Source organism: Aquarana catesbeiana, linkage group LG13 (genome assembly GCF_042186555.1).
Source record: "Aquarana catesbeiana isolate 2022-GZ linkage group LG13, ASM4218655v1, whole genome shotgun sequence".
In the NCBI taxonomy this organism is placed as follows: domain Eukaryota; kingdom Metazoa; phylum Chordata; class Amphibia; order Anura; family Ranidae; genus Aquarana; species Aquarana catesbeiana.
The window spans coordinates 178,376,015-178,388,064 of NC_133336.1; the positions used below are offsets into that span (position 1 = coordinate 178,376,015).

At 41.7% G+C, this 12,050-nt stretch overlaps 1 protein-coding gene across 2 annotated transcripts in view; it reads right to left on the reverse strand.

The window, feature by feature from the left end:
• Positions 1–249: 249 nt before the first annotated feature.
• Positions 250–12,050, reverse strand: part of LOC141117724 (uncharacterized) — a 62,951-nt gene continuing 51,150 nt past the window's right edge. The window contains exons 5-7 of one of the 2 annotated variants that reach the window (XM_073610733.1): positions 10,282–10,325; positions 4,840–4,933; positions 250–420 (exon numbers count right to left, since the gene is read on the reverse strand). In XM_073610733.1, coding sequence (XP_073466834.1) covers positions 4,877–4,933; positions 10,282–10,325 — 101 coding nt within the window. In that variant the 3' untranslated portion in view covers positions 250–420; positions 4,840–4,876. Of the gene's footprint in view, positions 421–2,180; positions 4,934–10,281; positions 10,326–12,050 lie in introns of those variants that run through there. The other variant, XM_073610734.1, reaches the window with a different exon arrangement.

Consider the following 12,050-nt stretch of genomic DNA (forward strand, 5'->3'; position numbering starts at 1 on the left):
ATAATTGCAAGAGGGGTTTCTCTAAAAGGGAAGATAACACCTGCTTACCTTTACCATGCCATAATGGCAACACAGTCACCGAAGAAGTAGTCTGATATGATGATCAGGGTATTTCACATGGCAAATGACTTTTGACAATGGAAAGGGGGACTAAAGTGTATTTCCACTCTTGTAGCCAAATTGCTTTGTAATGTTTAGGAAGGGGCTGTGGAGTAATGAGTAACATAATTAATCCTTTCTGTACTGTGCTTACAGTTCTTCATTGTCATTTATTTGAATATTATTCTAACAAAAGCTTAAACATTTGGAAATTGACCTCCTGCACTGTATGTTAATGAGGGATAGCTCAGCGAATCCCCGGTCTGTGCAGGAACAGAGGCACTGAGACTCTCCAGATATGTTTACAATCAGCCATGACACCTAAAAGGTAAAAAAAAAAAATGTAAGGTATGTTGTGTGAATTGGAGCAAGGTTGACTGCAAAAGTATAAATATGCTTTACGGGAAATTACTATCAGAAAGGGAGAGGTGGAAGCAGTGAGAAGTAAGGAAACCAAGAGGTTTGAAGAAAACAAGATTTAGGATGGTCCTGGGTAAGGGTTTTTGAGGAATTGCTAAGAGAAAATAGTCTTGGAGATCAGACAGTAGCTATACAATAATGTGCTGGATGTGCTGGAACTGGAGAGAGTCCAGAGAAGGGTAACAAAGTTAATAAGGAGGCTAGAGAACCACAGTTTTGAGGAATGACTACAAATATTAAACATATTCTCCCTGGAGAAAAGATGATTTCAATGTACAAATATCTAAAAGGGGACTCTAGCATAGGGAGGAAACGATTCAGTCTCAGGTAGCTCAAGAAGATATGTGGTCTCTCAATGAATTTGGACGAGAAGCGGTTTAACCTCATTTTTTCAACTGTTATACCCTGTACACACGGTCGGATTTTCCGACGGAAAATGTGTGATAGGACCTTGTTGTCGGAAATTCCGACCGTGTGTAGGCTCCATCACACATTTTCCATAGGAATTTCCGACACACAAAGTTTGAGAGCAGGATATAAAATTTTCCGACAACAAAATCCGTTGTCGGAAATTCCGATCGTGTGTACACAAATCCGACGGACAAAGTGCCACGCATAAAAAAGAAGAAAAAATACTGCGCTACCACTAAATCGATAAGCCCCCCAAAAAGCAGCAGTTAAACAGTGAGATGTGCACCAAAATGACAAAAGAAAAAGAAATAACCGCGCTAAAATATATATTAATAAGATATGTGAAATATTCTTATATCGATGTCCCAAAAACCTCTGTTAGAAAATTCATGTATGTATGTGAAACATTGCGATAATCAGAAAAATATATATAAGTCCATACATATTCTACCTTTTTTTATTAAACTTTCCTGCCAGTATTACACTATGGTCAGTTTCTTTTCATTCACATGCCTGTGAGACGAGAGTTTGGGGTCCTTGCTACATCCTCTTAGCCACGCTGTATGCAGTCAAGTCACACCAGCTGGATTTTCCCATACCAGGACGGAACATAGGCTGGTTTTTGCTTGCCTTGTGGTAAGCGCAATATTTGTGTGGTGGCGGATCACTGAGTGTAGTGTCTCTTTCATCTTTACCACCAAGTCTGGTTGTGTCCATTCATGGGCTTCTCTCTGGGACTGATTCTGGTCAATTATCATATATAAAGATTTCCATCTACCACATATGGACATCACCTTTTGATTCAAAGTGCCACACATGCTCAGAATAAATAAAGAGATGAAAGCTATTGGCCACTGCCCCGTTTATAGTCCCGACGTACGTGTTTTACGTTACCACATTCAGAATGATCGGATTTTAAAACAACTTTGTGTGACCGTGTGTATGCAAGACAAGTTTGAGCCAACATCCATCGGAAAAAATCCTAGGATTTTGTTGTCGGAATGTCCGAGCAAAGTCCGACCGTGTATACGGGGCATTAGAGTGTAAGGATGTGGAACTCCCTTCCACAATCTGTGGTTTTGGCAGGAAGTGTACCTGATTTTAAAAACTATTAGATGGGCACATGCTTATTGTACACAATGGACAGGGATATGGGAAGTGGTAGTGACATAAATGCATGCACACACTCACAGGTTGAACTGGATGGACTGGTGTCTTTATTCAACCTTACCAACTATGTAATATACTTTGTACTATTGTCTCTCTCACATAGATTTGGCTGGAAACTCTGTTCAAAAAAATGTTTATCTGTATGGTAATGTAGAAGTGTCTTTCAACAATTGTCCTTCAAATTATGCCTCTGTGTATAATAAAAATTGTTATACTATATTCAATTCTAATAGGTCTCTTCTTTATCAGCAACCAACTTCCAAACCTAAAAGATATCTTTATTGTTGATTAATCATTCATATTCTTTCTATGTGTCTTGATGGACTTGTGTCTTTTTTTCAACCTCACCTACTATGTAACTATGTATATTAGCAATAATACTTATCTTACAATTTAGAAAATAAACAATCAAATAAATGTAAGGTAAAATAATGATACAACATTAACAAAGATCAATCTGGCTTTATAACTGAACGCCAAACATTGGATCAGATTCGTCGCTCCATAGCGTTGATCTCTGCGGTACATTCTAAATGGGATGCCCCTGTATTGAGGGAACTATTACTTCTTTCACTGGACCTTCATAAGGCCTTTGATAGCTTAAATTGGGACTACTTATTTACTATCCTGGAGGCTTACAGATTTGGCTATGCCTTTATCTTATTGCTTAAACAACTTTATAGTAACCCGTTGGCCCAGGTTATAGATCAGCATCGTTTCCTATCCACTGAGGAATGAGACAGGGTTGTCCGCTTTCCGCATTGTTATTCGCCCTAGCAGTTGAACCCCTAGCTGTAGCAATTCGATCTCATCCTAATATACGTGGCATAGGTTGTGGGCAGCGGGAACATAAATGTTCCCTGTTTGCCGATGACATCCTCATGTATGTCACAAATTCTCAATCAACCCTACCTAATCTTTTGACCCTGTTCCACCAATTTTCCCAGATTTTAGGGCTCTCTTTAAATATTCAAAAGACGACGGCCCTTAATATCTCTTTACCCCCCTCGACGGTCTCGACTTTACGAAACACCTATAATTTCCAATGGGCACAAAGCTCCCTTCCATATTTAGGTATCCGACTGAAACCCTCGATCGATACTCTCTAGCGGGCTAATTATCCCCCACTTTTCCATCGTCTCCGGGAGGATCTTCAAGGATGGGCAGACTATCCCTTGTCCTGGTTTGGTAGAATCAATACTATTAAGATGACTTTCCTACCTAGGTTACTCTATTATTTTAGGACTTTACCGATTGCGGTTCCAAGGGGAGATATACAGCGGCTGGAAATGGACGTCCTCCGTTTTATTTGGAATAATAAGAAACCTCGAATTAATAAATTGACACTGTACATCTCAAAACAGTCTGGTGGCCTTGGCCTCCCTAATCTACAAGCTTATTACCAAGCGGCTCAAATAACCCAGCTTTCTTACACAATGGCCAAAGGATCTACATCCCTCTGGGTCTCTATTGAGGCCCTCTCATGCCATCCTTTCGCTATAGGTTCTCTAATGTGGCTCCCTAGCCGTCTTCGCCCTCCTATTTTGTGCCCTACCCTGTCTCATTCACTAGCAGTCTAGGACAGAGTACAACATCGTAAGCTTCTGTCCTCCCCACATACTCCACTAGCTCCTATATTCTTTAACCCTGAATTCTCCCCCGAAATGACTCCATTGCTATTTCTATGGTTTCTCAATAAAGGGCTCCTTAGGATAGGAGACTACCTTAATGGGGATCAACCGCACTTGATACAACATCTTAAAGACACATTTCAGATGCCCTCCGGCGAACTATTTCGATATAATTATTTCCTTTGTACGATCTAAACTTAACCGGTTGGGTGGACCCCTTGTACTTACAAATTTTGAATTATCTTGCCAAACGAGGGGCCTTTTACGGGGAAGGATATGTACAGTATACACTATCCTTACTGACCCGGGGGCTAAGCTCACATGGTTAACGACAGACTTACCTGTGTCCTTCTCAATTCTACTAATGCAACCTGGGACCCATGGATTGGTTATCTAGCTACACCTTAAAGCGCTGACCCTCTTCTTTCTTTCCTCCCTCTTTCCTCTCTCTTTTTTCTTCTTTCCTTTTTTCTTTCTCTCGATTTATTTCCTTTTCTCTTTTTCTTTTCTTTTCTTTTTTCGTTTCTTAAAATTCATGTTGATCTGGCTATTATTGCTAACTATAAGATGCTATGACAGAACATATATCTCTATGCTGACATGATATTAGTAGAAATGTATACAGGGATTCCCTTTTCCCCTCCCCCTCCCTACCCTTCCCAATCCCCCCCCCTCTTTCTTTCCTCCCCTCTGTTCCTTACAACATACATTTTTCTCCCTGTGCAAGTCATTCCTAATGCTATAAGTTAAAGTAGCTTGATGGGACAACCTGTAACCGGTCCCTACTCGTTTGGAAATGTATTTTTTTTACTTTTCAGTGAATGACTTAATATTTTTTGTTACATATTGTGTTACATGGCTATGTTAATTGGTACTCCCGCCAAACGCATTTTACGTTGTGTTTTCTCTGTCTATTATCCAAAGGTCCTAAATTTATGATTCTTTGAAAAAGTAGCACTACTTGAGGGTGCTCAATTTTCATTCCTGTTTTTGTCACTTGAGCTTTATACAATACTGTTCAATAAACATATTGAAATATAAAATAATGGTACAAGTAATCTCCAGGTCCCTTTTTCAAATCCACTGAGAGTAAATCTTGGACTCTTACGTTCCCAACACAAGTTCTTGGAGCCTGTTGGATATTCTTACGCTTGGTTTTCACTAAGCATGTGAAGATTTAATTCCGTATAAACAATTTCACCCTACACAAAGAAAAAAGCAAAACATTAAGGTGATCATGTAGTCAAAACACACATATAAGGACTTCTCGTGGTGGGTAGCCTGTATCAATATACAGATCTCAAGTAGAGTCTACGTTGGGTGTTACTCTACACTTGAATACAGTTCACTGATTAACTATGATCCCATGGTTTTCTTTCAAGCCAACTATATTACTCTCAGGTACAGCAACAAGTAACGTACACATTACAAAGTTTAAAGTGAAGTCCACATAAGAATTACTTGGTAACTACCAATACTGTTGGACTAGCTTAGATCTTCTATAGAAAATATGAAAGCATGCTTGAATAGTACGATTCTTTAGATCAGGAGTGTCTGAACTACAGCCCATGGGCACAAATACGGGATAAGTTGTTGTAGGAGAGACAAAACCTTGTAGCATGTCAGAACCTACAAGGTTTTGCCTCTCCTGCAACAACTTATCCCGTATTTGTGCAGTCTATTTCCATGCTGCGCGCGAGCCAGCTGCCAGCATCATGACAGCCAATCACACTGAGTAACCAGGACACATGGGGGGAGATTTACTAAGACTGGTGCACTCAGAAATGGGTGCAGCTGTGCATGGTATTCAATCACCTTCCAATTTCAGCTTGTTCAATTAAGCTTCGACAATAAAACCTGAAAGCTGAGTGGTTTCTATGCAGAGTTGCACCAGATTTACCATTTTAAAGTTTTAGTAAATAACCCCCATGGCGTCATTCATTGCTATGCTGCTGACAGCTGGCCTAACTCCACCATAGAAGCACATGACTCTAATCCAGGCCAGCGGCAATCCAGGGCCACCCTAGCACTCAGAAGACGACCTGCCCTCTGTCCAGACCTGCTCCACCTCCTGCTCTGGGACATGCTGCCACTGTGGTGAAGATTGTAGGTTAGGACAAGAGGACTAAGGACTCTGATGTGACTCGAATGTGTAGATTCTGTGTACGAGGGTCTCTAATGTTAAGGGGGAATTCTGTGAAGGGGGGACTATGATGTGAAAGGGGGGATTTCTGATGTGTGAAGGAGGGCTCTGATGTAAAGGGGGGCTTCTGATGTATAAGGAGAGCTCTTATGTGAAAGGGGGGCTTCTTAAGTGAAGAGGGGACTATGATGTAAAAAGCAAGACTTCTGATGTGTAAGGGGGGCTTACACATGTTGTGAAAGGGGGCTTCTGATGTGAAGGTGGGGGACTATGATGTGAAAATGGGGACTTCTGATGTGTAAGAGGAACTTCTGATATGAAGGAGGGACTATGTTGTGAAAGGGGGTTTCTGATGTGAACAGGGCCGGATTAAGAACATCATGGACCTGGTGCTGAGGATTTTGGTGGGGCTTTTTTATAAAAAAATAAATAAAAATAAAAATGCAAACAATTTTTTGTTATAACAAATTAAATTAAATAGAGAGAGGGAGGATGAGAAAGAGAGAGAAAGGGTATGAGAGAGGGTGAGGGGTAAGGGAGGGAAGATGAGTGAGAGAGAGAGGATGCGCATGAGCATGCATGGGTGTGACAGCAACGCGGCCTGGCCAAGGCAAGTGACCGAAGGCACAAAACCCAGAAGAAGGACCGAGTGAAGATGGAAGCGCGCAGGACCCACCGGATTGATCAAAGAGCAGTGCTAGAGGGCTCAGCCTGACAGGTAAGTGTACCCTAATGTGCTAAAATGCTGTGCATACTTGTACATTATTGCATAACCTACCTCAGGACCTCTAAAAAGTAGTAATGTTAGCAAAGTTTACTACCGCTTTAATATCACAGGATCTTAGGAGCCTCTCATGGGGCCCCCTACTGACCCGGTGGCCCTTGGGCAGTGCCCAAGTGCATAATTGCCAACATTTCAAAAATATTTTCAGGGACACTTTTTTTACCAGTGGTATACGTAGAGTAGCTGACATCCCCTATTTTTCTCTATACATCACAGTAGTAATCACAAAATTAAATGACTACTAATAATGGGCAGAACAAATATTTGGACTAAGAAGATTTCCTTTAGAGTTTCCTTAACTAACAAAAGTGTGTTCATTCTAGAGCTGGTAACATTGAGGAGATTCAATATAATTTTAAAGAACTCTTTTTGTGGGTAAGAGGCATAGGGCAGGAGTATGGATGGTATAAAAGTGGAAAGTATGTGCAGGTGAGGGAGAGGAATGTGGAGGGTATAACAGTGGGCATTATGTACAGGAGAGGAGTGTGGAGGGTATGGCAGGGGGCACTATGTACAGGAGAGGAGTGCGGAGGTAATGATAGGGGCAGTATGTAGAGGAGAGGAGTGTGGAAGGTATTATGGGGGCAGTATGTACAGGAGAGGAGTGTGGAGAGAAAGACAATTGGCAGTATGTGCAGGAGAGGAGTGTGGAGAGTATGACAGTGGGCAGTAGGTACAGGAGAGGAGTGTGGAGGGTATCACAGTGGGCAGTATTTACAGGAGAGGTGTGTGGATGGTATGATAGTGGGTAGTATGCACAGGAGAGAATTGTGGAGGGTATGACAGCCGGCACTATGTAGAGTAGAGAAGTTTATGAAAGTGGGTAGTATTTACAGGAGAGGAGTGTGAAGGATATGACAGTGGGCAGTATGTACAGGAGAGGAGTGTGGACGGTATGATTACTTAGCAGTATGTACAGGAGACAAGTGTGGAGGGTAAGACAGTGAGCAGTATGTACAGGAGAGGAGTGTGGGGGGTATGGCAGTGGGCAGTATGCACAGGAGAGGAGTGTGGAGGGTATGACAGTGGGCAGTATGCACAGGAGAGGAATGTGGAGGGTATGACAGTGAGCAGTATGTACAGAAGAAGAGTGGGAGGGTAAGACAGTGGACAGTATGTACAGGAGAAGAGTGCTAAGGATATGACAGTGGGCAGTATGTACAGGAGAGGAGTGTGGGGGTATGACAGAGGGTAGTATGTACAGTAGAGGAATGTGGAGGGTATGACAGTGGGCAGTATGTACAGGAGAGGAGTGTGGAGGGTATGACAGTGAGCAGTATGTACAGGAGAGGAGTGTGGAGGGTATGACAGCGGGCACTATGTACAGGAGAGAAGTATATAACAGCTGGCACTATGTATAGGGGAGAAGTGTGGAGGGTATGACAGTGAGCAGTATGTACAGGAGAGGAGTGTGGAGGGTATTACAGTGAGGAGTATGTACAGGAGAGGAGTGTGGAGGGTATGACAGCGGGCATTATGTACAGGAGAGAAGTATATAACAGCTGGCACTATGTATAGGGGAGAAGTGTGGAGGGTATGACAGTGAGCAGTATGTACAGGAGAGAAGTGTGGAGGGTTTAACAGTGAGCAGTATGTACAGGAGAAGAGTGTGGAGGGTATGACAGCAGGCACTATGTACAGGTGAGGAGGATGAATAAATCTCGCAAGGAAAAATGTAAAGGTTTGTGGATGGATGTTTAGGAACTCAATCTATTAATCAACTTGAGTACAACCAGCCTATCCGGTTTTTCCCCAAACAATCAGTGCTGCCAGCTATAGTTAGCAGCACTGATCATTGTATTCTGTGGGTAGGGAAGGCTCCCCACTGGCAGAACACAATAACACTTCGGGAGTGATTCCCCCATCCACAGATCAGCAGGTGTGAGGGTATGTAGGGACAGGCTGGGGAGAGAAGTCTGTCAGCAGGGGGGTGTGAGGTGGTCATGAAGGAATATCAATCAGCGGGTGGCGGGAGTAACTAGGAGTAATATCTTTTGGAGTAGGGTCTGTCATCTGCAGGTTAGGAAATGATCACCTGTGATATAAGTTGAAGGGAGGTGGCTAACATGGGAAGTGGCTGGGGTGTGACCTGGTTGGTGGTGAGTGTGAAATGGATGATGTGTTTCAAGTTTCTTTCACATTTGCAGGAATGCTTACTGCCCTCTGAAAAGTGATATGTGGTGGATTGCTTTACAACGAGTGGTATAGCAACAGCTGACAGGCGTTCATGAGGTGCTATTGCCGCCTCCTTGTTTTTTACATTGCTGAATGGTAGTTTTACATTGTTGGACTATGCTGCTACTGCGAGCGAGTTTGGCTTGCAGTTGCAGAGTGGCCTCATTGAAATCAATAGGTGAGTTTGACAGGCGGTGCTGCCTGTCAAGCTCTGCAGGCTCCAAGCTGTCCATTGAGCTCAGTGCCTTTGACAAGAAGTGAGGAGAGGCACTGTGAGCTCATCCTCTCAGTCTGCTGCAAACAGAGTGTGTCAGCTTGTATTTAAACTGGCCGCTCTGTATGTAGCTTCTGACAGGCTGCGCAAGGAGCCCCGTATCTCCGGAACCGTAGACTGTAGGTCTTCAGCTACGCAACCCCCAAATTTGGGGTCTCTGTGACCCCTGGTTGCCGAGCCACGACACGAAGTCGATTGTTTGGGTTTTTTGGGGGGTTTTTTTGGGCAAATGGGCCAAAAAATCTTTAGGTAAGGGGCCTGGAGCTGCAACTCCAATAGCCCCTATGTTAATCCAGCCCTGGATGTGAAGGGGGACTATTATGTGAAAAGGGAGACTTCTCATGTGAAAAAGGTCTTCTGATGTGTAAGGGGGATTTGATATAAAGGGGGGCTTCTGATGTGAATGGGGGGACTATGATGTGACAGAGGGGACTTCTGATTAAAAGTTATCTCTTGGAGCATGTTTATTAATGCATTTAAATTATTTACATTTTTTTCCAAAACTTTTTTTTCTAGCCTGCAAACATTTGTAAAATATACAATGTGGTCCTTGTACAGAAAACGGTGAGACCCCCTGCTCTAGAAAGCAATGAACAGTGGTAGACCTGCTTTGGCATCTGTGGGCATTCTGCTTGTTCATTCTGAGTTTCTCTATTTTTCTTATCTCTATTCAATGCACTAAAGCAAAATGCAGTATATGTTGTCTGGATATGCCATCTAAATTTTTAAAAACAATTTCCTGTTTCTTCTAGGACTTCTGACCACTGCTAGTACAGTGCTGGGAAGAAATGTAGACTGACAGATAACACTTTAAGTTAAAACAGGGTATTCAGCCTTTTTAATTCCCTTTAATGAGATGTATTTGATGAGAAATCACATATTTTATTTTTATTGACACTGAATGAGAGATCATCCTGAAGAAGAATGAGAATCCTGTTTTTTTTGTTTTTTGTTTTTTTTATATTAATACACATATTAGCTATTATACACCATGTGCTTTGATTCAGCAATGACTGTTCCACCTCCACACACACAGTGACATGATTGTCAGTGGTGAAAACTAGCTTTATTCTTCAGTGCTGTTTTTGTTTCTGTAGTGAAGTAAATGGTCTTATGTCATGCAGGCATACAGTAGAATTATTATGATTATTCAATCTAATTTATGTGAACATACCTCATTATTAAAGTCCCAGCTTCTGGAGGCATTCAGCCTCTGACCTAAAAAATATAAGCAGATACTGTATGTTATCATTTTATGTTATTTTATTTTATTTTTTTAGATTTTTTTCATGCCCTCAGTTTGCAGTGTCGTTTTGGAACAACTGCTCTCTCTTGTGGTCAAAGCGCAGCTCTATATGTAGGGGAGAAAATATATCAAAGTATCCCGATATAGCATGATTTAAAGACAAGATCCTGGCACACGCCCTTTTGGCAAAAATCAGATGCTCAGTTGGCCAACAATCGTACCGTGTGTACGAGGCTTAAAGCTTGACACACACTATCCAATTTTCTGTCGATTTTTTTTTTCTTTCAGATTGACCAAAACCATATAATATGAGGTCAAACCTTAGGAGTTTCAATTTGTATGCAATCAGACAGGCCCTTGCACTACATGGTTTTGGTAAATCTGAAGATAATCTGAAAACAAAAGTTGTATAGTGTGTATGGGGGTTAACTCTTCTTAAAGTGTTTGTTACCCCATTTCATATTCCCGATATGTTGTACTGTGTGTTAAAAAGTATCTTGTCCTCCTTGGATTGCTTCCTTTGTGTGAAATTCATGATGATCCTGCCAGTTCCCTTGCTTTCCTATTTCAAACTGACCACACTAGGCATGAGAGCACATCTATCCCAGTGTGGTAATTTTCTGGCTGTGCAGGGAAAACAGCCTGCCTGTCCTCCAATGGTCAGACTTGTGCTGACACAATCCCCCCGCCCCCGCACAGCTCTTTACTGGGAAGATCAGTATATTGCTGTTTCTCTGTCTCCTTCTGACATGCCCCCTGCAGTCTCCACCCCACCTCTCTAAGCCCCTTATGAAACTAAGAACTAAAAAGGTAAAAAATATATTTATATATATATATTTTTTTATATGTATACAGAAATGTTTTGCCTTGCATTTCTTTTTTAAACGGAATGGGTTGCTTTAATAGGCAAGGGTTCACATATATTTTAAGTAAATGGCTCCGGCAGAGGACAGGAATGACAAAAAAAAAAAATGGGAATCGAAACATACAGGTCCCAGGCATTCACAGCTGTTGTCAAGAATTTCCTTACTCAGGGAAGCTAGAGCTGCTAAATCATGTGACAAGACCGGGTAAAAAGAAAAGGAAGTACACCAATCTTTTTGATACAGGTTATGCATGGAGGAAGGGGGAGGCAATGTTTTCAAGAATAGCTAGAATTAGCTTTTACTAACAATTTAAGATTATTACTTTTTTACATTTTCTTCTCCATCAGTCTGACATTACAATCTGTTACAATTGTTCAGATACAGTGCCTTGCAAAAGTATTCACCCCCCTTGGCATGTTTCGTGTTTTGTTGCCTCACAACCTGGAATTAACATGGATTGTTTGAGGATTTGCATCATTTAATTTACAGAACATGCCCAAAAATTTGAAGATTTTTTTTTTATTGTGAAGCAAACAACAAATAGGACAATATAACAGAAAAAAAGTAAATGTGCATAACTATTCACCCCCCTAAAGTCAATACTTTGTAGAGCCACTTTTTGCGGCTATCACAGCTCCAAGTCGCTTTGGATAAGTCTCTATGAGCTTGCCACATCTTACCACTGGGATTTTTGCCCATTACTCCTTGCAAAACTGCTCCAGCTCCTTGAAGGTGGATGGTTTGCGCTTGTGAACAGCAATCTTTAAGTCTGACCACAGATTTTCTATTGGATTGAAGTCTGGGCTTTGACTAGGCCATTCCAACACATTT